The sequence below is a fragment of the Geotrypetes seraphini genome, chromosome 9, assembly GCF_902459505.1.
Source record: "Geotrypetes seraphini chromosome 9, aGeoSer1.1, whole genome shotgun sequence".
NCBI lineage: Eukaryota > Metazoa > Chordata > Amphibia > Gymnophiona > Dermophiidae > Geotrypetes > Geotrypetes seraphini.
In genome coordinates, this window is record NC_047092.1 from 79,584,838 (window position 1) to 79,612,329 (window position 27,492).

Consider the following 27,492-nt stretch of genomic DNA (forward strand, 5'->3'; position numbering starts at 1 on the left):
GGTGAATCTTCTGTGATGGTATTGAACTCGGGACCTGGCGTTTGTAAGGGCGCCTCACATAACCCCACCTCATATTTTGGGGGTCAATCCTTACATAGTCCACTGGGGGTAGCTAGATTCGAGTTTGTAGTATCTTACTTGTATTATCTCCAGGACCCAGTAGTCCTAGCTAATCTGTGGCCACGTCTCCCAATAGGCCATTAACCTTCCTCCTATCTGCAGAAGCACGGCTATAGACCTGGTGTCATTGAGACTTTTTGGAGACCGCAGGGGGATGCAGACCAGAAGACTGTGAACACCTTGAGTTTCTGTTCTTCTGCTGAGAATTCTGATATGTTCTCTGGATACGAGTTCCTCTGGAGTACTGGCAAAAACGTCTTGAGCCAGGAAAAGTACCTTGCCTAGACCCTCTAGGAGCATGAGGTCTGCCGTCTGCCACACTGGCCATAAGGACAAAAAGCCTTTTAATGAAGAACATCTGCCCCTTAAAGGGAAACCTGTTTTAAAGTGGCTTTCAAAGCTGAACCTCCCGCTCTCTGCCTGATCCAAAGCATTCAGCGGATGGAGACTGAATAAGCAGACACCTTGCTCAAGACTCTGCTAATGTCATACAGGGCATCCGCTACATAATCAATCCATTACTAGCTGAGGGTAGATGTTGTCATCCATGACCGGAATCTGACAGATGCTCATATGACAGGTGTGTGCATTGAAAGAGGCATTAACTCCCAAAGATAAGGCTTCAAATTGCTGCTTAAGGATAACATCCACCCTGCAGTTCTGTGCATCCTTTAACATTACTCCCCCTTCACTAGGGAGGGAAATACGCTTGGTAACCTGCACTACCAGCGAATCTACCTTTGGCTTGACAAATAACTGCTGAAATTCAGGAGCTATAGGGTAAAGCTTTGACATAGTCTTATCCACCTGTAGGGAGCCATCCAAGGTCTCTCAATGCTCTGTAAATAAGGGAGTGAGATCAGGATGCAAGGAAAAAAATGAAATCTGAGCCTGGGAAGCACTCATAATAGAGCACTGTGTAGCAGACGACTGCGGAGAATCCAGTTATAATTCTTTCACTGTCTCAGAAATAAGCTCCAATAAGGCTGTCGACTTGAACAGATGGCATACAGTTGTGTCCTCCCCCTGTCCAGTGCTACTACTGCCTCTGGACTTACAGTCTCTGCATGGGCTTCCACATCTCCCACAAGAGAAGATTCACTCTGGGACAGCAATAGCATAGATCCAGACTTCCTTCTCTGACTGGACTTCTGGACCATGCCCAAGGACTTCTACTGGAGAATATGTATTTGCAGTGGACAAACCACCTTGAGTAGCCATTGGTGTACCTTCTGCCGGAGCCTGAGAACCCCAACAATTTAAGTAGGCCATCCACATTAGACTTAAAAAATCAGGGGTAAAGCCCTGACTGGAAGGTTCCAAGGACCCCTTCAAGACATCCCTCGGTCTCCTCTTGGACTCCATGGCATCCATGCCCATACGCTTCGCCCAAATTGCTATCCCAAGGTTCTGGAGGGGATTTTTTTCTCCAGACAAAGGAGCCATCTGTGATCCCCTAGCCCTAGAGGTACAATGAGTGGCTAAGCCCAAGGCTCCCACCTCTCTCTTATGTGCTCCTTGGCACATGGCACATGGACACTCCTCAGCCTACCATCCAGCCAAATCTGGCATGATATAGGGGTATCACAGTCTGAGGGGTCCATCCCAAGTAATTTCTTGCAAAATTTAAGGGTTTTGAGACTTTTAAACAAAAACTGAGAAATCCAAGATGGTTGCTGCAGCAGTGTGGTTGTGCCAAAAATGTCCAGGGAAAACCAAATAAAAGGTCAAAAACTCTGGGAAGGGGTTTTGGAGGTGATAGACCCTAAATTCAGCCCCAGAAATGCTTGAAACGTGCAGTTTTAGACCCGTCCACCCAATTTTCCCATAAGCTACAAAAGCCTGTCTGTGCTGGTGCTAGTCTGTTTCAGCTGTCACAGAAGCTAGAATGTGAAGACTGCCTCAGTCAACCAAAAGAAATCCACATGTTGCAATCTTCGGGCTGCCAGTCGGACCAGAGTCAGACTGAAACCTCAATCCCCCACGGTTCCACCTGACAAGGAAGGAGTAAAAACAGTCGGTACCCGTCAAAGCATGACTGGACCATTATGGGGGCCAAACAGCCTGCGCTCAAGCATCAAATTAATCAGGATGTGAGCCAGCTACTAAGGGAATGGACCCCGAGCTCCAAAAGTATGACTGCAGGCTAGCTAGGCAGGTACCCCGAGGGTTTCCCTGCTAGTTGCAGACTTCTTTCCCAGAGATTGCGTCCTCTCCCAGGCAAAGCTGTCTCAGGGACACTGGGAACCTCTGGAGCACCAAAAAATCTCCAGATTTGGACAAAAACACAAAAATAAGAAAAAAAGGACCAGAGTAGATCAGAATAGCACTTCTCAACCTTTGTTGCACAAGGGAAAACTGAAGAGGACATTACATCCACTGAAGAAGGAGGTAGAATTGAAGAATGTAAATTTCATCCTTCTGCAACACAACTCATGAGAAAAGGGATATTATCTATAGCCAGGACTCCTAGACATATTACACCAGAAAATGTAATTTTAGTTACATAAACATGCCTAAAAGTATGCAAAGTGTAAATTAATGCATACTTTTTCAGTAAACATTCCCAGGGGTTGAGTGAAAGTAGGATTGTGATCATAGGCAAGTCACTTAATCTTCCACTTCCACAGGTATATTAGATAGACCGTGAGCCCGCTGAGATAGATAGGGAAAATGCTTGATTACCTGAATTTAAACTGCTTAGGCTATAAGCAGTATATAAATACTAAATATATATAAATAAATAAATATAGGCAGAGTTGTGATTTATATGGGAATTTCATAAAATAAATGTGCCCATGCGTAAAGTATATGCTAACATTTACACCTGCTTGAGAGCAGGAGTAATGGCAGTTCTTTATAGGTACTAGTTTTCCTGGATCTGCACTAGTGTTTTTTAGTCACATAGGCACCTATATACTGTATTTTTCGCTCCATAAGACGCATCCTAGATTTAGAGGAGGAAAACAAGAAAAAAATATTCTGAACCAAATTCTCCCTACCAAGCTCTGCACCCAACCCCACACTCCTTGCCAAGCTCTGCACCCTGTCCCCCCTCTGGTGGTCTAGTGGTAGTCTAGGACAGGACACATGGCAGGCAGGCCTAGTGGCTAGCAGGCAGGTAGGGACAGGGCACAGGACAGGGCTAGATCTATCTGTATGTTCATTTCCCTACCTACAGCAGCATCTGTTTAATTATATTTTACTCTGCTGTTATCCATTTTGGATATTTTTCAGAAAAGTGGCCTATATTAAATCATCTCAGATTTTACACTTTTTTATGACCAAGGATCCTCTGTACCTAGTTCATCCATGATTAAATTTAATTTTTTGCCTCACTGCCACCTCTGTAGTCCACCAAAGGATCCCAAGAAGAGATTGGGGCCTGTGGTCACCATTACAGGCCAAAACTACACACTCTACCTCTTTTGTATATTTATATCCATCAAACATAGAAAGCATTTACGCCCATGTTATATACAGTATATTTAGCCCCTTAAGAGAATATATATCATGCCAAATATCTATTAGATTTTGTAAATCCCTATGTCCCCAGGCAGGCCCTGAGATCCCAAGATAATCTACAGCTGCTGCTAATTAATTTAAAAATATCATTCCACTCAAGGATGTGTTCCACTGATTTAAAACCCTTTCCTTTCTGAGTTAGACTGAAGTCTCATGTTCAGAATTAAAGCTGAAAACAAGATTTTGTAAAATTGATTACTAAATTGAGTGGCAAAAAAGGCAGGTGCATGCTGGTCCCGCGCCGCTGCCTGAATGGCTGCGTCAGTTCTCGCGAGTCCTTCCTAAGCAGGGGTGGAAAGGGAAGGCAGGTGGCAGCCTTTCGGGCAAGCTCAGCGGGTGTGATCGGGCAGCTTGTGTGACTGGGAGCTCCTGGGCCCGCTGGATTCTGGCACGTTGTTTTCCCATCAATGGCAGATTGCTTCTGCTGGTCCAGCATGTCGCTGAGAGATGCCGCTGCCGTGGAGCAGCGAGAGAAAGGGTCCACCGTGTAGTTACAGTGTCAGTTGGGTGGGCTTGTCCAGTGAAAGAGTGAGGCAGGCAGCGGTCCTCCTTTTTGAGCGGGCTTGGCGAGCTCAGGGCAGGAAACATTCCATTGTGAGCAGCCTCAGCTTGTGAATGGCCAGCATGTTGTGTGCGTCGAGCGGCCGGGAATCCCAATGTGCAGTAAAAATTTGCATCTTCGCTGCATAAGACGCACTGACATTTGGGTGGAAAAAAGTGCATCTTATGGAGTGAAAAATACCAAATTAAGCACCTTCCTGCTAACAACCTATACATCTTGGAATAAAATTACCCTTCATATCTGTAGTACCATGGTGAAGTTAGGACACTGTAAGGGCAGAATGCTCCATATACATAAATCACCCGATATTCAGCAGTATTTAATTGGCCAGAACCGGCCTGGCAGGTTAAATTGCATTTATCCAGCTAAGCGCTATTATTCAGTGCAAGATAGCTGGTTATCTCTGCTTAATATCTGCGCTTAGCAGTTAGCCACTAACCGGCTAAGTCACACAATTTAACTGGTTAAATATGAAGATTCAGCGCTAACTGGCTAAGTTTAGTGGCCAAAATAGGCCACCTAAATAGCAGAGAAAAAGAGCGGCATGGGGGAACGCAACAACACAAACATAATAAACACCCTACTATTTCAAATAATGTGATCATTCACACTGATTATTTGAAATAGTGGGGCACCTAAAGAGCAGACCCATCTTTCACTGCTAAGCACTTAGCTGGTTAGTGCTGAATATTGGCTTACCCCCCTCCCTTTTCACAAAACCGCACAAGAAATTTTTAGCCCCGGCCAGAGCGCTGAATACTTTGTGCTGTTCCAATACTCATAGGAACTCTATGATCATCAGAGCAGCGCAGAAAATTCAGCACGCTGGCCGACGCTAAAAACCTCTTTCATGGTTTTATAAAAGTGGGGGAGGTGTTAATTGGCTAAGGTGCTGCAGCCAAAAATGAAGCCAGATATTCAATGCTGGTCACCACAAATTGCCTGGCATTGAATATCTGGGCTCAGCTGCAGACTGCAGGACTTAGGTGGGCTGCCTCATGCAGTCTGAATATCAGCCCCAAAGTGTTTAATTTAGGTCAGAAAAAGGTTGCTCTAAATTAAACTGCTTAGACCAGGGGTTTGGAACTCCGGTCCTCGAGAGCCGTATTCCAGTTGGGTTTTCAGGATTTCCCCAATGAATATGCATTGAAAGCAGTGCATGCAAATAGATTTCATGCATATTCATTGGGGAAATCCTGAAAACCCAACTGGAATACGGCTCTCGAGGACCGGAGTTCCCTACCCCTGGCTTAGACAGAAAAAGGGCAATTCTAAAACAAGCACTTAAGAGTGTGTGCCCCTTTAAATGTGCAAATGCACCTAAAATTGGTACTTATATGTTAAAGCTATAAGTGCAATTCTTAGGGTTACCTTATGGCTCTAGTAAAAGGAGGATGGATTGAGACATCCAGGTTTCACTTCCATTGCTTTCAATGGAAGTAAAACCCAGATATTTCTATCTGTCCTTCTTACTTCCATTGCTTTCAGTGGAAGAAAAACCTGGATGTCTCAATCCGTCCTCTCTTTTCTGGAGCCATATGGTAACCCTAGCAATTCTATATCGGTATGCAAAACATGCAAATCCAAGAGTGGGTGTACTTATGGATGGAGCATGGGCAGGATATGGGCCTGCTTTCTGTTATGTACATTACTTAGAGCAGTGGTTCTCAAACCTATCCTGGGGTCCCCCAGCCAATCGGGATTTCAGGATATCCCCAATGAATACACATGAGCCAGATTTGCATGCCTCACATCTCCGTTATATGCAAATCTCTCTCATGCTGAATGCTTTGCAAATTGAAGAACAGGATCATTGTGAAGGCAGAGGGGCCTGCCGGATGTGTTTAAAAATGTGTGATTTCCATGTGTTAGACTACTGTGCAACTTCCGGTTTCAAGCTTCTCTGATTTGATGATTATGGACTGACAAACTAAGATCCAATTTTGGATAAAAGTAATCACAATGACTGTAGTATGTGTGAATGTTGAAAAGTGAATGTGAGTTGATGGGAATTAGGTTCACTAACTGAATTATGATATTTATAAATGAATTATTGATATCTTATGTACTGTATATGAAATGAACTGTGATAGATAATATTAAAAAATTGAATTAATTAAAATAGTACTAGTTTGTATTGAATGTTTAATAGCTGGTTTTAAAAGTTTGAGTAATACAATAGGCAGCTGTTTAATTAAATATAACCCCCCCAAGCATAGGCTTTATGCATATTCATTAGGGATATTTTGAAAACCCAACTGACTGGGGGTTCCCCAGGACAGGTTTGAGAGCCAATGAAAGCTGCATTTAGGTGCAACCAGTTACACTAGGTCTATGGCTGGTATAACCACATGCCCCTAAATGTAAGGTGCACAGATGCCAAGTTACCCTAGCATCTGGGTTCCTAAATGCCATTACTGAATAGACTTTCACCATAAGGCACTGAGATGCCTAAAAGGAGGCATCTACTTATATAACTGTCCCATTTGCGGTTGAATATTGCTGCTACTGTTATAGCCAGCAGTGGCGATGGTGACTGTATTATTTAGTGCTGCTGCTTATCTGGATAGCAATGCTGAGCACAGTATACCATTTTTTTTAAAGGCTGCTGCTAGCGTTTAATAAAGACAATTGCCGCTGCTACTGAATATTGACCTGAATATTTTTTGAAAATACAAACAAAATATTACAAAAAAGAAATTCAAAATGCTTTTCCAGACTAGCTCAGAAAAAAAGCTCAGCCTAAATCTGAAAATGTCATACCTTTCTGCTGGGCTGTCCGGATCAATATATGAAATCAAGGGTGGTGAAGACATAGTCTCAGTGGCAAACACACTACCTTGGAGCTGTATTCCAAACCCTAGGATGGGGTCAGACGTTAGGACTACTTCTGTGTTTTCAGTGCGGACAACCTGTCCAGCCAAACCCAGAGCAGTAGAGGCCAAAGACACTATAAATAAAAGCACAGCACATGGAAACATCTTCACCTAAGCACAGTATAATGCAATCTTTTATCAAATATATGCCTCTCGGATTTATATTCTTGTCTATAAATTACCAGTTTCTTGCAAATTTTCTCTGATTCTCATAGAATTCCTATGAGCATCAGAGATGTTACCACAGTGGCCAGCGCAAAAAAACACGCTACGGTTTTGTAAAAGGGCAGATAAGTAAATATAGAAACAAATAAATACACAGGTAGGGCACTTTTACTAAGATGTGTTACGAAATGGGCTTAGCATATTTTAATGTGGGACTTTCCCATGAAGCCCTGCTTGGGATAAGAGGGATCGTTTGGGGAAAAGACATCCCAGGCAGGAGAAGTAGGAGCAGAAGTGCCTTGCTTCTAGCAGGACTTTCATTGTGCCAATGGAAATCCCCTGTTCCAAGATGGGACAGAAATATTGAGGACATTGTGAGGACCAGACTCTGGAATGTAAGAGTATGGGATGGCAATTACCAACATGCTGTTTCCTGATACTCTAGAGCAGGGCTGCCCAAGTTCAGTCCTCGAGATCTACTGGCAGGCCAGGTTTTCAGGATATCCACAATGAATATGCATGAGAGAGATTTGCATACCAAGAAGGTAGTGCAGGCAAATCTTTCTCATGCATATTCATTGTGGATATCCTGAAAACCTGCCTGCCAGTAGATCTCGAGGACCGGACTTGGGCAGCCCTGCTCTAGAGGACAGAATTGGAACTGGACTGATTTTCCTCTGTTTGAGCTATGATCTTGAAGGGAAAAATTTTGGGATAAACTGCTCGCTGGATATCTTGAACTATACATACTAGTGTGTATACTTGAATATAAACCAAAGTTTTGGGGCCAAAAAATAGCCCCAAAATGGGGTCTTGACTTGAGATGGATCGTCAACTTCAAGAAGAGCCAGCTGGTGCCGTAAAAAGGTATCATTTTATTTTCCATTTAGTGCTTTATTTATTAACTTTTAAAATGAACTAACATAGCTATCACACTACTATATTCAAGGTTAAAGAAGAGTATGATCTCATTGTTTATTCAGTCCAGTTTTCATATGATATAGTCTTGTGAAAATTTAATAGTACTTACATGAGCTTTTAAAATCTTTCTTCTTCATTCGTCTCCTCATCAGCGTTTCATGTGGACTTCCAGGATAAAGGCTCCGAGGTAGAGTTCCTGTATTCAGTGAACTCAGGCTGTATGCACTCATGGAGGTAGGAAAAATGGCAGATGACATCACAGCTGCTGGAAGAGATTGAAGATATAGCACATAGTATTCTACTAGAGCAAATGGCAGTATATTTCATTAATGATGCCTATAGATATAGCAAAAACAAATAAATTTTTACTTCAGGATTTTAGCAGTTTCAGTAATAACAGTAATTGTATGAAGGCAAAGGGAAAAAGCACAGTGCCTCACCATGGTCAGGTCCCTTCAATGCTAACAGCGTCTGATGATGAGGAAGAATCTTCAGCTTGATATTTTCTGAGGCAGTGGTTAAGAGTTGAGTTGCTTCTGCTAACGTACAATTCTCTACATCATTACCATTAATAGACAAAATTTGATCTCCAACATGTAATGCACCACATCTGTACAAAGAGGAAACTGATAATTATTAGAATATTATGTTTTTGAACCTCAGAATTATTATAGATTTTCAAATTTAAGTTGTCAAGGATAATTAGACTAAAAGATGCTTCCTTTCCACAAGTCTAGCAGTATACACCTGAAGAAATGAGGAGCTCGATTTCTTACTAGAGGAGAAGAAGCCAAATGTTTTTAGCTGCAAGCAGAGAACCAGGATTCAAATGCCAATTCTGCTAGTGACATTCCTTGTCACCTTGGGCAAACTGTTTCACTCTCCATTGCCTCAATTACAATTTAGATTACAAGCATCTGTACATGTATATGAAATGATGCATTGCATTCAGATTTGGAAAAGATAAGTCATTTAACATCCAAATTCAATGTCAATGTCAAACGATTGCCAACTAATAAGAAGACTATAGGGGAATCCCAAAAATTTTGAATTGGTGCAATTGGTAGGTCACTTACCTACTATACCCATAATCTGAATTTGAATCCCACACTGCAATTTCTATTAGATAGCCAGCCTCTAGCCAACTTATCTAACCATCCGTTTTTGGTTGGTAATTGAATACTTGGCATTAGCTAGTGGGTTAAATATTACTGGGGAAGGGAATGATAAACAACTCTGTTAATAGTCTGCAAAGGAACTGTCACACAAGTGATTTTTTATTTCATACTAGTATGTAGGGGACTATCTTTATAGGGCAATCCAAAAAATTCTCTAATGTTTATATTGGTCAGATGATAATGCAGAACTTCCCAAACTTGTCCCAGAGACCCCATTGCCAGTAAGGTTTTCAGGATACCCATAATGAATATGTTTGAGAAAATCTGCATGAATTGGAGAGCTAGTAGATGCAAACTTATTTCATTTGCATTTATTGTACAATTTAATTCTTCTTTTACATACAGTATACTGCTATTGTTATTTGGAATGATTTACCTATACAAATAAGGACAGAAGTTAGTTATTGGAAATTTCATAGAATGTTAAAAACATTTTTTATATGATAGGTTGTAAAGTTAGTACTTTTAGTTAAAGAATTGTAAGAACATCTTTTTATCCAAGGAATTGTATTTTCCCATAGAATTATTATGGCTTTTTTTTTTTTTATTCTTTATTGATTTTTAATCAAAAACAGTGTCATACAGATATTCCACATATTACACTATTATTATGGCTTTTTTAATGCAAATTGCCTTGAACCAAATGGTATTAAGAGCTATTCAGAGAAGGAATCAAGATGGCGTCGGAGTGAGTCGAGCTACCAAGTGGCTCCTGCTATGTTTGGCATTTTTTTTAATCTTTCAACTTTTTCTTATAGAAATTTACCTGCTATGCCAAAGCGCAGGGGTAAGCAGAGGAGTGTGCTTCCTGCCTCCTCTTCCACTTCACTGACTCGGCAAGCGGCAATAACATCCTACGTTGTCCCAATTGGAGAGGGCGCATCCGCTGACCGAGGAGGGCAGACCTCGGTCCTGGAAGGCTACGTTTCGCTTAGCCCCTTTGGGCCTGGAGTTCCTCCGCGTCCCAGGATGATGTCGGGGACGCCCTCAGACGCACAGGAAGCGCCGGAATTGATGTCTCCGGCGACGCTGCAGGTCTCACCCCTGACCCCGGATGGAAACCACAGCATGCTGACTTCCATACAGTCAGCATTGGAAACCAGAGGACCTGAAAGTCAGCGGGAAGCGGGGAAGGTGGAGATGGATCCTATGGTGGAGTCCCCCGGAATAGCTACCCCTGCTCCCCTGATTAAACCAGCGGTGATTGACATGGAGGCATTATGGAGCGCTATGGAGACTTTACATAAGGTATGCTCCCAAATTATACTTTCCACACAAAATACTAATAGTAAATTTAAAACTTTTGAAGAGAAACTCCAGCAACAGTCTCTTAGAATGGACAAATTGGAGAAATCTGTGGCAGATGGGAAGATTACTACTAATTTACAACTTAAGGAGAAAGTTTTACTTGCTAGGAAAATTGAAAATTTGGAAAATGCTAATAGGAACTTGAATTTGAGACTTTTAAATTTTCCTGTTTCCAAGTTTCAATCTCCTAGGGATCTATTTCATTCTTTTTTGAACACTGTTTTGAAAGTTCCTGAAAATAACATGCCACCATTACAAAAGATATATTACTTAAATTTATCAAAGGAGGATAAAGATAAAGGGAACGCCATACCGGGAGAATTGGATCTCACTGGTATGCTGGAGACATCGCAAGAAGATTTAATGACTAGAGCTACTTTATTGGTAACTTTTGTCTTTCTTCAAGATAAAGAAGCAATTCTTCGTCTATTCTATAGGACTGAAAAGGTGGAATCTCATGGATTCAAAATTTCTATATTTCCTGATGTATCCAAGTGGACACAAGCCAGACGTAAGAAGTTCTTGGCTTGTCGTCAGTCTGTTTTGAGTTTAGGGGCAACTTTTCAATTACGTTTCCCCTGTAAATGTTGCATTACTTATCAGAGTAATAGATATATTTTTTATGAACCCAATCAATTGCAGTTTTTTCTTGAAGGTAAAGTAACCACAAGAATTCCAGATACCTCCATGGAATCAACCCAGCAGGCCATTAGTTAAATAACTCCAACTGCACTCTGTTATTTGTATTGCATTAATTTAGTTTATTTCTTGAAACCAACTACCCTTGGAAGTGATTGATTCCTTCTCCTTTCAGATTGTGGACTTTACTCATAGTTACTATGTGGCATTATTTTATAATTAATATTTGTTTTTCTTATTGGATTGTTATATTTCCTTCAAGTACTGATTGACATGTTAATTTGTAAAAGTATAAATAATAATAAAAAAAAGAGCTATTCAGAAATCTTGTATTACAGGGCTTAACGAGCATGTTGGATAGCCACAGTTTGTGAGCGCTCTGCACAAATGGTCTTTTAACGAAGAAAATAGGCCTCATTGCTGAAGTTTTCCTTAATCACAAAAGTCCTTGTAATGTCTTCATCCAAATCTAGTAAATTGAAGGTGCACATATATATTCCTTCACATATATTCATTGTAAGTAATTTTCTCTGTAAGTAATTTTTTCTATTCATGCTTGTGCTGAAACAGAAAGTTTTCACTTTGCTAAGAAACTTCACTTTCCTAAGCAAGCACAAGGTCATTTTTCTTTTTGTGTTCTGTTCTAGCTGAGCGATTCTGCTTCTCATTTAGATAAGCAACTTTTGTTAAGAATGAAACATTTGCTCAAACCTTAGACAAAAGGACAGTATTATGAAACTTTCCACCAAAGTCCCCCTTATGTTTGCTACTTCTTTTTAGTTGCCTTTATATATCCTGTTACCAAATATGGTCTTTCCTACAGTCATATGCTGAAAAAACTGACCCATGTATAATGCTATAATAAAAATGAATGAGAAACTCATAAATGGACAATCTCTTTGGGACAATCCTGAGCCTGAGCGTCCTTTCTTCCTAAAGAGACTGTCTCCAGATATCTGAGAGGCAACAGAGTGTGTGCAGGGCAGTTTTGGGACCTGATCCGGACCAGGTCCATTTCAGCTGGGGGCTCGTGTTCCGGGATTGGATTGGAAAGTACCGATGCCATGTGAGTATTTCTGAATTTTGAGTTCTGTTCTTTAATTCTCACTGGTATTGGCATCCTGTTCCAAACCTTTATCTGTTAGTAAGACTTTTGGGAAGTCTATTGCAGAGTTTTGGGAACTCCTGGCGCGTATGTGAGCGGCTGCACGTTCTTTTGGGAAGAACGATAGTACTTATAGAGACACCTGCCTACTCTGTCGTCTGTGGGGTTAACACTTTATGCATGCGCTTTTTTCTTTCTATCGCTTAGATATAAGACTCATGGAGTATAAGATTTGTATTGTATTGTATATTACTTTATCTTGCATATAAGGTAAGGTAAGCGAGACTTGTGCATTGCTATATTGTTTTGTAATGGGTCAGAAAGGCAGTAAGGTTCCCCCTCTCCTAAAAAAGATGAGACTTGTAAGGCTTATGTTGCCCGTGTGTGTGACCTTGGGTAGATAATATGGCTGGTTGGACTGAAAGACTTCATAGTTGAGTCCATTACCCCGAGACGGGGCAAATGATAAGTTCCACATGGATATGGTAAAGGGTTTGTGTTTGGGGGATCATGAGGCATGGCCATACTATTCAGGGGACCCGCATTGATACAAAGAATACATGAGAAGGGGAGGCATTAATTGGCTTACATATGCTCCCTATTAGTCAGCTACTGCCAAAGAAAAAACTCCAAGCTGTTCAATCTCTCTTCTGCCCAATTACATGCTGCAGAAAAATCTATCTGTGCTGCCAGTCCTCCTCCATATAATTTACAAGTTCCATCACCCAGTGCTCCTCTTAAACTTTATCCCTCCTTATCTAATGATGATATTGACCTCCTTGTCGGCACCACTCTCGCTCTATCTTCTCATCCTCCTCCACCTCCCATCCTGTCCGGTGCAGCTGCATCGGGACAGGTTAATGAAACTTTGCCCCAAGCCATACCATCGTCCACTATATCCACCACCAGCCCCACCATCCAGGAGCCGGTAATCTCTTTTTCACCCATCCACACTCGCAGCAGCACTCAAAGGGTTAGGGAAGTACAAGAGTTGATGCAAGAACAAATGCCCTTTCTTACAGTGCGGGATACCCTCTTAAAGAAACCCATTGAATTAGAAGACATTAACAAGATTATTAAACACTGCCCCAAGCCTCATGTCTCTGCTAGTGCCACGTTTCACTACCTGAAGCGAGCATGCAAGGGTCGAAATTATACGCCGGAAGATATGCGCCTCATTATAGATGGCATTGTTGGACACAGTTCTCCCTGGGACTGGTCTAAAGTCCCCAGTATTAGTATTCTAGAGCCCGCCACTGTCATTGCTACAACTTATAAACTTAATACTGAAGCAGGAAATGCTGTTATGTGGAATGAATTGCAGGCAGAGCTTGACAGATGTTTTAAGTCTAGATCTTCCCTTCCCACTGCCGTAGCTTGCAAACAGAAATCCAGTGAAACTGTTGTGGATTTCTGGAAGAGGTTTAATTAAACCTGGACCCAAGAGGCAGGTCTCAAAGCTCATGCAAATATGGAATCCCTATTTATTCAGACTTTCCTTTCTAACCTCCGCTCTCCCTTGCAAATTCTGGTCAAACAAATGATTTCGGAATGGCCCACTAGTTCTCGTGCTGATTTTCAGAATAAATTAATGGAAAAGGAAGCCACAGGTTGCTTTGAGATCTCTAAACCCCGGGAAATCCTGCATTATCAGGGCCAGCCACCCACCTGGGGACCGCGACTGTCTGCTCCTCGCGGAAGAGGGGGTCGCGGGTTTTGCAGGGATTGGGCCCCTGCCTCCAGTCGTGGTGGTAACAACCCATCCAGATGAACTGGATGTTTCAATTGTGGGGACCCTGGCCACTGGCTTAATCAATGCCCACACCCCAGACCCCCACATTGCCAGTTCAGTCCGCCCCACCTGTGGTGCCTATCCCTCCCACCACTGCGGGACCATCTGCTGTTCCTCCTCGTTTTCCCATCTCATGGCACACACCCCAACTTCCCAATGAAGGGGCCCAGAGGTTTACACCCCAGCATTCACTTTGGTCTCTGCCTTCGCCAAGGATTCCCCCATGATATCTCTTATTGTCCAGGGGAGTCCAGTGCCTTTCCTTGTAGATTCGGGTGCCACTTGTAGCACCATCAGTGAGGACTACTATCAGGGTCCGCGCATGAATGCTGAACCTTCTATGGGAATTAATGGGGTTTTGACTAAATCCTACCGTACTACACCCTTGTCTATAGCCCATTCAGATCCAGGCTCCACTCTATTCCAGCACTCCTTTCTTATTATTCCCCATTGCCCTGTTAGTCTTCTTGGTCGAGATCTTTTCTTCCCTCTCCTCATTCAGCTCACTACAGATGATACAAGAGATTTGCATGTCTTTTCCTCCGTCATTCCCATTCGTCCTCCGTCCACCCTTTACCTTTCCACTTGCCCTGACACACTTTTGCCCCTTCCCCCAGACTCCCCGGTCTGAGCTTCCGCTGACACTGATGTAGGCTCTATTTCATACACCCCCTATCATGCTTCTCTGATATTACTCACTCCCGTTTTCATCAAGCAGTACCCGCTCTCCCGGGAAAAGGAGAGGGCCATGATTCCACTGATTGCTTCCTTTCTTTCCTCTGGTATTATTAAAACCACCATTTCCTCCTACAATATGCCCATCAATCCTGCTGTTAAAGCTGATGGCACCCCCCGTTTCGTCCAAGACCTTAGTGCTGTCAATGCTTTGGTGATTCCCATTGCACCCATTGTCCCTGACGTTCCTTCCCTCCTCTCCTCCATTCCACCTGCAGCCACTATTTTCTTGTCATTGACCTGAAGAATGCTTTCTTTTCTGTCCCTGTTGATGAGGCTACTCAGCCCCTTTTTGCCTTCACCTTCCAGCAACAGCAGTATACTTGGTGTAGAATGCCCCAGGGCTATGTTGACTCCTCTGTGGTGTTCTCCATTGTCCTTCGGGCTACTCTGCAGCCATGGATGGCCCCTCATGGTTCTGTTCTCATCCAGTATGTGGATGACCTCCTCCTATGTTCCATAACTCAGGAGACCTGTCAGGCTGATAGTTTGGACCTTTTACAATGGTTGTCTGCGTGTGGTCACAAGGTGTCACAAAAGAAACTGCAACGGTGTAAATCTGAGGTGGAATACCTGGGTTTTGTCCTGTCTCATGGTCAGAGGAAAATTAGCACTTCTTGCATTGCTGCTGTTCTGGGTCTGCCCCGCCCAGCTACCAAGAAAGACATGCTTACTTTTCTTGGTATGATTGGTTACTGCCGCCAATGGATCCCTGATTGTTCCTTCTTTGACCAGATTCTGAGACAGACCCTAGGTCCTGAAATGACTGATCTTATCAGATGGACTAAAGAAATGTTGGATGCTTTTGGACATTTGAAATGTGCTTTGGTTTCTAGCCCAGGCCTGGGTCTCCCTGATTATGACCAAATGTTTCACCTCTTTGCTCGAGACAATTGTAAAACCATGGCGGGTGTCCTGGCACAAGATCATGGTGGTAAATTACGCCCTGTTGCCTTTTTTTCTAAAGTCACTCCTGTTCAAGTACAAGGCATGCCTGCCTGCTTGAGAGCCCTGGCTGCATGTGCTATGGTGGTAGAGATGGCCACTCCTCTGACCCTTGGTTACCCCACTACCCTTCATACTTCTCACAATGTCCAAGCCCTCCTTCGCAACATTCATTGTAACCTACCCTCTCTAACTGCATTCCATATGTATTTTTCATACAGTTCTTCACTGTCAGTTTAATTTCCATCCTATAAGTTCACATAGAATTTTTCTTTTTTCAACCATCTTTATTTTCTCTTCTTTATTAATTTCCAGGTACTTTAGTTAGATTGTGAACCTTCGGGACAGTAAGGGAATTTTTTAAGTACCTTCTTACTTCTCATTTATAATCTTAATGTATATTTTCTTCAAACCGCTTAGAACCTAACGGATGTAGCGGTATATAAGAAATAAATTACATTACATTACATTCATACCCAGCACATGTCTGCTCAGCGCCTTAGTGGTTATGAGGTTATCCTTTTTTCTAATCCCAATCTCACCATCAGGTATTCTTCCCCGACTGACGGCCCCACCCTCCTTTTAAATGGTCTTTTGGGCCTCAAGGGTGAACAGGATACCCTTCCTCCTGATCATTCCTGTGTCTCTCTGATACACCAAGACACTTCTCCCCACCCTGACTTGTCCTCCACCCCTCTCCCTGATACTTCCTCCATTTTTGTTGATGGCTCCTGCTCCTGCCCTAATGACACCTTCCACACAGGATATGCTGTGGTTGAACTCCCTGACACTGTCCATGAGGCCTCTTCCCTCCACTATCCCTCGGCCCAGGCTGCTGAACTCATTGCCCTTATTCGCGCCTGCCACCTTTTCTCTGGTGAACGCATTAACATTTACACTGATTCAAAATATGCCTTTGGTGTTGTACACGACCACGGTGTTATCTGGCAACGTTGTGGCTTTGTGGCAGCTGATGGTAAGCCCATTTCCCATTCTTCCCTTGTTTCGGACCTTTTCTCTGCCTTACTCTTGCCTGCTGCAGTTGCTATCATTCATTGTCGCGCACACACTGGTCTTCAGACTGAAGTTGCCAGAGGTAATGCTCTGGCCGACTGCACTGCTAAACAAGCTGCTTTGGACCCCCCTCCTTCCTCTGTTCTCCTTCCTCTTCTTTCCCCCCTGCTTTTCCCCCTTCCTCTCTTTTTTCTCAGCTTCAATCCTTTGTTACCCCCTCTGAACTTGATGCCTGGCAACTGGCCAGTGCCCAAAGCCGCCCTTTGGACGGACTTTGGTGCAAAGAGGAGAAACCCTGTATACTAGCCGCTAGCTCCCCCTTATTCAATGCCCAATATCATGGCATTGGTCATCAACTTCTTGCTAGTGATTTTTTCATTCTTAACCTTCGCTCCCTTATACAGACATATATAGCTCGATGTCTAACCTGTCTCCGCGCTAATCCCAACATACCCCATAAAGCACCACACCAGCACCTTACTTACCCCACTTCTCCTTTTACACACTTACAGATTGACTTTAATCATATTCCTCATGTCACCAGGACCCGACAGGATTATGCCCTTGTTATTGTTGACATGTTCTCCCGATGGCCTGAAGTTTTTCCCACCACAAATGAAACAGCTCAGACTGTGGTGAACATTTTACTTCACGAAATCATCCCTAGGTGGGAATGCCCCACACACATTAACTCAGACAATGGTCCTGCTTTCACTGCCAGAGTATGCAAAGATTTAGCTACCGCACTCCACATTGAGTGGAAATTTCCGGTATTGTCGAATGCATGAACAGAACTATCAAGGACAAAATCAGGAAAGCCACAGCTGGCACGTTTGTGAATTGGAAGAAATTCCTCCCTATTGTTCTAGCTGAAATTAGGATGCAGCCTCACTGCACCATTGGATACTCTCCCTTTGAGATTCTCATGGGATGACCTTTCCCCACCCCATGGGTAGACAAACACACAATAATTGAAAGTAGTGATCTCCCCTTGATACAGAAGAATACGTCCGAAAGCTCATTGAAACATTAAGGCATGTTGAAAGAAACGTGTCTTGCACCTCTCCTTTCTCTCCACAGATTCCTACCCATTCCTTCTAGCCTGGCGACGTAGTCATCGTCTAGAAGCTTTCCAAGGATAGGAAGCAGACGGACTTTCCCTTTGGCCCTCCCACCACTTTGATTGCTGCGACCAGGACCGCTGTACTCACTGAGGAGTCTCCTGTTTGGATCCATGCAAGTCGCTTGAAGAGGGTTAACCTAAAACCCCAGAAGCAAGCCGTCCCTGCGCAGACCTCACCCCCTCCAGTGGAACAGCACGATGATCTCGTCACAGCATTCCACCAACTTTATCATTCTCCTCCTAGCAGCGTTGCTGCTAGTTTTTCTTCCTGTATGAATAATTTCCAACTGTGTCTACAGGGATGATGTGTCCTGGGTCCACAACACTTTCTGTCCATACTCATCTGTAAATGATATCCCAGCACTGTACTCATCTGTAAACAGCACCCCTGGCACTTCTTTGTGAAAAATGTCAAGCTGGAATACCTCCTTGCAAGGGTTGCTCTTCAATTGGAATCCAGAAAGATAGACAGCATACTACCTTTTGGTATAATTCCAGCAATGTGCACGTGGCCACCTTCTCCTTTGATTATTGTGACATTATGGACTGCTCATCAATTGATGCCGCATGGTAGTGCCATTGGTTCCGTGATATTCCTAAAACTAAAGACATATACATATGTTACTGACTCACATTGGGGGGATAAGTGTGCGTCCTGGGGAGCGGTAGGGTGGAACACTGGCACTGACTGGGCTTATAAACTGGACAGTGCTCAGAAAAGAATGGACCAAAATGGTAAATCTCTGCTTAGCCATATGACCCTTCGTAAGATTGGAAACTGTTATGGGAACGGTGTTGCTGGACATATTATGAAGCTTTCTCTTACAATTGGCAACCCTAGACCTACTGATGAAGGCATGTACATTACATTACATTAAATTAGGGATTTCTATTCCGCCATTACCTTGCAGTTCAAGGCGGATCACAAAAGAATTATCCAAGATGTATTACAAGAACTTACAAAAAAAAAAAAAAAAATTGGTCATTTTCAAAAAGAGTGAGAAATGGGTAAAGTTATTTGTTTGGGGTAATTGGCTTTAGTGAGAGGTTGAGTTTGAGACTTGCAGTATTATTTCTTTTTTCAGAGTTTTCTTGAAGAGTATGGTCTTTATTTCTTTTCTAAAAGTCTTGTAGTCGAGGGATGCCATCAGTAGATTGGCGATTTGGTTGTCTAGTTTGGCTGCTTGAGTGACCAGAAGGCCATCATATAGTTTTTTCCGTTTGACCTCCTTAATTGGGGGGTATGAGAATGGGGTGTGAGTTTTTCTATGTCTGGTTGCGGTGTTGTGGATGAGGCGGTTATTCAGGTAGTTTGGACTGTCTCCGTACAAAGTCTTAAATAGTAGGCAGTAGAATTTAAATTGTATTCTTGCTGGGATCGGAAGCCAGTGCGATTGGAGATATGCTTCTGTAATGTGATCATGTTTCTTTAATGAGTAGATGAGTCTTAGTGCTGTGTTTTGGATAGTTTTTAGTTGTTTTGTTATGGTTGTAGGGCATGGGAAGTAGAAGATATTACAGAAGTCAAGTAGGCCTAGTATTAAGGACTGAACTATGAGCTGGAATTGAGTTTTCTCGAAGAATTTCCGAACTTGTCTTAAGTTTCTCATGACTAAGAATGACTTTTGTATTGTTTTATTGATTTGCGATTGCATGGTGCAGCATCTGTCGATAGTTATTCCTAGCAGTTTTAGGGTGGTTTGTATGGGGTAGTTGATTGCGTTGATTTCAATGTTGGTTATGGTTGGTATTTTGTTGTTTTCTAGGAGGATGAATTTCATTTTATCTGGGTTCAATTTCAGTTTGTGATCTTTCATCCAGGTTGCTATTGATTTTAGTGTTTGGTATATTGTGTTCGTCATGGAGAGTTCAGGTTGTATGTTATGGGCATGTGGTTTAAGGGTGGGTCTAGCTATCAGCCCCATCAGTTTTTCTAACGGGATCTATCTACCTCCACTCATCCTCTCCCGCCATTTTGTGGGTCTCCCCAAACTAATCCACTGGCACCCAAATTAAATAAACTTACTGACATGATAGCCATTGCCAACCCCAACTTTGAAGATACTATGGCTGTTGAGGAAGGATTTTCAGAGCGTAACCTCTGGCTAGAATGGTTGAAATTCACTGCTGATCAACATAATAAGAGTAATTGTTACATATGTGCTCAAGCTAGACCCCATTTAGGAACTGTACCTTTGGACCTCCCTCCTAGTATCCAACCATGTTTCTTGGGGTTTTTTACCAATACTTCCTCTAATTCCACTGATCCCCTTTGTGCGCTGTGGCGTTCCAAATACTCTTTGCTGCCTGGAAAGAAAAGACCTGATATTGCCATTACCATCTATGAGGGTAATTACACATGTCATGTTTCTAATCTGACACAAGGTAGTTTTTTAGGCAAATTTTCCCCCCCGGTTATTGTTCTGTCTTGGATTATATGTATGCCCCACTATTGCAGCATCAGATTTTCACCCTAGGTGATATTTACTGGCTCTGTGGAGACCTTCGGCTCCGTGTTAAATTACCCAGCCAGTGGACAGGCCAGTGCGCTTTAGCTAAGGTTATCATACCGCTGCATATCTTCTCTGAAGGGCACCCTTCCTCTTTGCAAGGTTCCTCCTCCTCTTTACCCCGACATAAACGTGACCTCCTTGGTACTTTTGATCCGCATGTATACATAGATGCCATAGGGGTCCCAAGAGGGGTCCCAGTTGAATTCAAGGCCCGAGACCAAGTTAAGGCTGGGTTCGAGTCTCTTATTCCCCTTATCACTATCAATAAGAATGTTGATTGGATTAATTACATTTATTATAATCAGCAACGCTTTGTGAACTACACTAGGGACGCCTTGCAAGATATTGCTGATCAGTTAGGCCCCACTTCTCAGATGACTTTGCAAAATCGCATGGCCCTGGATATGATCCTTGCTGAGAAGGGGAGGGTCTGTAAAATTCTCCCCAGTACTTTATCCTGTTGCACCTTTATTCCTGACAATACAGGTCCCACGAGTAAGGTTACTATGGCCATTCAGAAATTAGAAGACCTCTCTGCTGAACTCAAACGTAACTCTGGTTTATCTAATCCTTGGGATCAGTACTTTAGTTGGATGCAGGGATGGGTTAAAGACCTTATTATTGTTATCATCTCTATTATTATTTGTATCTTTGTCGTTTATGTAATTTTTAGACTGCTCATATGTTGTACTGCTCGTATTACTGCTCCTAAACCCCCCTCCTCGAGAGACATATCTGGAATATCTCTCCCTTCAAGCTCATGCTGTGCACTTATGATGTCATTTTCATGACGTAAGAGGGGATTGAAGGGGCACATATATATTCCTTCACATATATTCCTAGTAAGTAATTTTCTCTGTAAGTAATTTTTTCTATTCATGCTTGTGCTGAAACAGAAAGTTTTCACTTTGCTAAGAAACTTCACTTTCCTAAGCAAGCACAAGGTCATTTTTATTTTTGTGTTCTGTTCTAGCTGAGCGATTCTGCTTCTCATTTAGATAAGCAACTTTTGCTAAGAATGAAACATTTGCTCAAATCTTAGACAAAAGGACAGTATTATGAAACTTCCCACCAAAGCCCCCCCTTATACTTGCTACTTCTTTTTAGTTGCTTTTATGTATCCTGTTACCAAATATGGTCTTTCCCACAGTCATATGCTGAAAAAACTGACCCATGTATAATACTATAAAAATGGATGAAAAACTCATAAATGGACAATCTCTTTGGGACAAACCTGAGCCTGAGCATCCTTTCTTCCTAAAGAGACTGTCTCCAGATATCTGAGAGGCGACAGAGTGTGTGCAGGGCGGTTTTGCGACCAGAACTGGACCAGGTCCATTTCATAAGTCAGACTCAGTCGCATCTCTTCCAAGTGGAAAATGCCCTAAACATGATCCACTTAAAGCACTTGAATAATGGCTATGCTAGTTGTGTTATTCCAGCCTTAAGATCCATCCATATAATACAGTAATTTAATGGGAAGAAATAGGACTAGATACCAAATCTTCTCTTAAAGTAGTAATTGATTAAATGCAAAAGCCTCAGTCCCACCACTCCACTGCTGTTGTCATTTTGAACCGCGGGAAGAAATTACGTGGTGACTTTCATCATTGGCTCTGGTGCATTAACCAGTAGTCCAATACTAGTGTCTAGTTTTTTTGCATTTAAATTTACGTTTTCTATTTTTCTTCAATTATTTTATCATATATCTCTGCATCGGCCAACATCTGGGAGCCTGACCCGACATGTTTCGCGCCTAGGTGTGCAGCAGGTATAACCAAAACCTTAGGCAGGTTGCCTAGTTAGCACTTATACGTTTTTGACTTAGACGAAGTCAAAACGGGTCTAAGTGCCGAAATAGGGGCCGCTGAGCTGATCGTGGCTGCTGCGATCAGCTCAGCAGCCCCAGCAACCTGCCTACCCCCTACAGCAATGATCGTGGCAGGAGAGATGCCTCATCTCCCCTACCGTGATGCCATCACTCCTCTACCTGAACTGCTGCGACCTGCGGCAGGAGAGATGCCCTATCTCTCCTGCCGCGGGTCGCAGCAGTTCGGGTAGAGGAGTGATGGTATCACGGTAGGGAAGATGAGGCATCTCTCCTGCCACGATCCATCACCCCCTCACATATATCGGGGCAGGAGGGAGCCCAACCCCTCCTGCCCCGTGGCACCGATGACCCCCTGACGATATCGGGGCAAGAGGGAGCCCAACTCCTCTTGCCCAGGTGGACCCCCTACCCTCCACCCCCCACTACAATACAGGCAGGAGGGATCCCAGGCCCTCCTGCCCTTGACATAACTCCCCCCCCAACGACCAACCCCCCGAACCCCTGATCGGCCCTCCCCGCGACCCCCCGCGACCAGCAGGCCAGACGGCTCCAGAATGGGGCTGGATTGGCCCAGGCGGCTGAAACCCCGCCCTGGGGGGGGTAGATTCTGTAACCGGTGTTGTTTTTGACAGACACCGGTTGCAGAATCCAGCTTTTAGGCGAAGGACTGGCTCATCCTTCGCCTAAAGGCCCTTGTGTTGGATGTTTGGGGCTTAGGCGTTTTTTTGATTCATTATGGGGTATAAGTGTAGACGTCGCGGGGGTATAAGTGTAAACGTAGTGGTGGTCTGGGCATTTAAACAGCTGAATGTAGGGGCAGGCCATTATTTTTTAAAAACCTCCATTTGGACGTTTTTTTTGATTATGGACATTTTCCCTGCTTCTACTTTCAACGTTTAAGGCCTTAGGCCAAAAGGGGACTTAGACGTTTTTTTTTATTATGCCCCTCCACATGTCTCAGGAAACAGAAAATAGCCATTACAGACACTAATTACAATAAAAGAAAAGGAAAATAGGATTATATATTCCTATATTAGGCAAATTTATATGGCTAAATCTCTTATAAGCCCACAATTTAAAAGAGGGAGAAAATTATTAGGAAAAAGAGGCACTACAATTTAAGAAATAATACAAATAACTAATGACATCTCAGATAATTTCACACAATCTTCCTCATTAGACTATTCTCCAATTTCTTCCCTTGGACCCACAGCTTTGACCTGTATCTTAAGCTTATTTTCAAGAAAAGCCTTTAATTGTTTGGGATCAAAGAAAAGATATCTATTTGATATTGCAGCAGCGGGCTGACTTCTTCCTCGGCAGCCCGCTCGGGAGAGGCGTGCGAGCACCGCTCCGCCCCTCCCCCTGATCCAGCAGGGAGAGAAAAAGAGTGTTTGCAGCAGCGGGCCGACTTCTTCCTCGGCAGCCCGCTTGGGAGAGGCGTGCGAGCACCACTCCGCCCCTCCCCCTGATCCAGCAGGGAGAGAAAAGAGTGTTTGCAGCAGCGGGCCGACTTCTTCCTCGGCAGCCCGCTCGGGAGAGGCGTGCGAACACTGCTCCGCCCCTCCCCCTGATCCAGCAGGGAGAGAAAAAGAGTGTTTGCAGCAACGGGCCAACTTCTTCCTCAGCAGCCCACTCGGGAGAGGCGTGCGAGCACCGCTCCGCCCCTCCCCCTGATCCAGCAGGGAGAGAAAAAGAGTGTTTGCAGCAGCGGGCCGACTTCTTCCTCGGCAGCCCGCTCGGGAGAGGCGTGCGAGCACCGCTCCGCCCCTCCCCCTGATCCAGCAGGAAGAGAAAAAGAGTGTTTGCAGCAGCGGGCCGACTTCTTCCTCGGCAGACCGCTCGGGAGAGGCGTGCGAGCACCGCTCTGCCTCTCCCCCGAGCCAGCGGGGATAGCACTGGGAGTTTTCAGCACTGGGAGAACGGCGCGCCCAGAACTGAGCCTGCAGTCGGCAGAGTCTTTTTTCAGTTTCGTCCGGGCCGCTTCTACTCAGACACTCGGTGGACACCCACGGCTGCAATCGGCAGCAAAGTATTGACTCGGGGCAGGCTCCTCCACGGAGCCTACAGTGAAACCGCCCCTCTAACCCGGGCGTGAGATCCAGCTCCACCCCCCCTCGGCGATACCATTTATCTCGCCTGAGAGAACGGCGCGCAGCCGTTCGGCGCGCCGGCTAAGCAACTGAGCGAAAAGCCCAAATCCGGAACAAACGATAAGTACCCCTTACAGTTAGAATCTGCATGTTTAGTCTATATATACAACCATATATTGCCGATTCAGTACGTATTGCCAGCATGTACAGCCGGATAACGCATGTTCATTAGGTATAATATGTAACCGCATGTTGTAACCGACTATTGCATGTACAACCGGATAACGCATGTTCATTAGGTATAATATGTAACCGCATGTTGTAACCGACTATTGCATGAATAGCCTGCAGTTAATGCATGACCAATTATCGCATGTCCAATCACTGTCTATTTTACTGCACAACCAATTACTGCCTGTTACTGTATGACCGGGTACTACTTGTACACTCAGCCACAGCTCTCTTACCCCCTATACTTAACCTGTTTCCACTATATACCGTATGATTACCGTATGATTACCGTATGATTACCCTCCGACCTCAGATATAAGCTTTAACCACTTACACACCGCAAGCTATCCTCATACCTAACCTGCTCCCCTATTCCAACTCAGTTCCTCTCACTAATACACGGTCTACACAACCAGTTTCATTCTACCTTTACCCATTTCTATTGTTCGCTGACTGCCTCACCCAGTCAGGCACTCCTCACAACCCAAGCCGCACACCCTATCACACAACATGGCAATCTGCAATAAACAACAACTACTATTAGGGATACTATACCTATTATGCTCTAAATGCTGGGGCAATGAAGACAACCCCCCCCCCAACCTATGCACACCTACCCTATCTCCTGGCTCAGACCAGTCGAACTAACTAAGCCCTCCAACCCTCTCCAACTCCTACACAACCAGCCAAAACAAGACCTTCATCAAATCACAGTTCTAAACACCATCCGCAAACACCGCAAACCTCACAGGAACAAGATCTGCAACAGAAACACAAAAAAACTAACATATTCTGAAATCTCTACAGCAAACAGTCACGAAAACATTAAGGGATACTACCTAAATACCCGTTCCGTGAGAAACAAAGCCCACATAATATATGATTGGATACTACAAACAAAACCGGACCTCCTGTTTCTGACAGAAACATGGATAAACTCCGACACTATCATGACAGAAATCCTACCTCAGGGATACAAAATCATCCCACTAGCAAGAAACTGGAAAAAAGGAGGAGGACTAGCGATCATCCTAAAAGAACACTTCAACTACATCAAGACCGACTCCAAATCGTCAGAAAACCTTGAAATACTAACTTGCAAAATCACTAACGCACAGTTAGAAGAATCATTAATTACAACTTTGTTCTATATCCCACCCAAAAAATGGTCAAACGCTAAAGAGGAATTCACCGAATTCCTTACCTTATCCACCCTAAAAGGATCATATAACCTGCTTCTGGGAGACATCAATACTCACCTAGAGCAAAAGACTAAACCAGAAATAACTGAAATCACCAACTTTCTAATGTCACTGGACTTTCCAAACCCAGACGCAGAAATAACCCATGAAAAAGGACACAAACTAGACTTAATCACCTTCTCCCACAAAGAAACAATAGATCCCAAAATACAATATTACTCAGGACCCTGGGAAAAATGCATCTGGTCAGACCACTACATTGGCAAATTCAATCTACACTGGCTAAAACAGAATACACAGCAAAAACACAAAAACGTCAACATGAACACAATAACCAGCCGGGGCATTATTAACCCAATCGAATTTTGGACCCACTACGAGTTACATCCCACAACCAAAGAAATTCAGAATTTCCCTACAAGATGGGAAACTTACAGCAAAGAACTCCTAGACCAAATAGCACCATATAAACATACAAAAAGAGAAATAGACCGCCAAATGAATGGTTTGACAGTGAACTACTAATCACCAAACAGGAACTAAGAAAATTGGAGAGAATCTGGCTAAAAACAAACAAAGAATCAGACAAGACAAACTGGAAACAAAAAATGAAAATATACAAAAATCTGATCAAAGAAAAACGCACTAAGCATTATGCGAAAAAAATTGGTACCTCAAAAATAAACAGCAAAGAATTGTTCAAACAATAACCGATACAACACAAATACTGAAAAAGGACAATGAGCCCACTCCATCGGCACAAACCCTAGCCAACTACTTTCAAAATAAAATCACGGAGTTAAGAGCAACTCTACCCACAACCACAACAAATGCTCTTCAATACCTCGAACCCCATGACCAAGACACCAGAGTAGACATGATATGGGACCACCTCGATTACCCTGACTGGCATCAGTTCCTAAACTTATTCAACAAGTACTCCAAATATAACTGCCTACTTGATGCATGTCCCCCCAAAATCATGACAGTTGCCCCTCCAGAATTTAAAAAGGAACTATTCGCATGGCTAACATCCGCCCTTACAAGCGGAACATTAAACAAAAAAATGGGTTACATACTAATCACTCCAATCCCCAAAGATCGGAAAACCTCTTCAGCTCTGACATCCAATCTCAGACCCATAGCAAGCATTCCCCTCTTCACAAAGATACAGGAAGGATTGGTTAACCTTCAACTAATAAAATACCTGGACAAATTTAACATCCTTAGTGAACACCAATCAGGATTCAGGAAAGGATACAACACAGAAACTGTCTTAGCCTCCTTACTGAATCACCTTTATGATCTCTTTAGCAAGGGCAAAAGCGCACTGATCCTACAATTAGACCTCAGCAGCGCGTTCGACTTGGTAGACCATGAAATCATGCTGCTGTGCCTTGAAGTAATGGGAATCTCTGGAAAGGCAAAGAAATGGTTCCAAGAATTCCTAACAAACAGATCCTACCAAGTAATCAGCAACGAAAACTACTCCAAACCATGGAAAAACCCTTCAGGCGTACCTCAAGGTTCCCCCCTATCGCCCACCCTTTTCAATATCTACATTGCCTCCTTAGGTCTCCTCCTACAAAAACTCAACTTAATACACTACATTTA

The 27,492-nt window shown here is 43.4% G+C and overlaps 1 protein-coding gene across 1 annotated transcript in view; it reads right to left on the reverse strand.

Annotated features, from left to right (window-relative positions):
- GRIP1 (glutamate receptor interacting protein 1) overlaps window positions 1–27,492 on the reverse strand; it is a 399,879-nt gene that overhangs the window by 152,440 nt on the left and 219,947 nt on the right. The window contains 3 exon segments of the mRNA XM_033958481.1: window positions 6,971–7,157; window positions 8,279–8,434; window positions 8,610–8,779. Of these exon segments, the coding sequence (XP_033814372.1) occupies window positions 6,971–7,157; window positions 8,279–8,434; window positions 8,610–8,779 (513 nt within the window).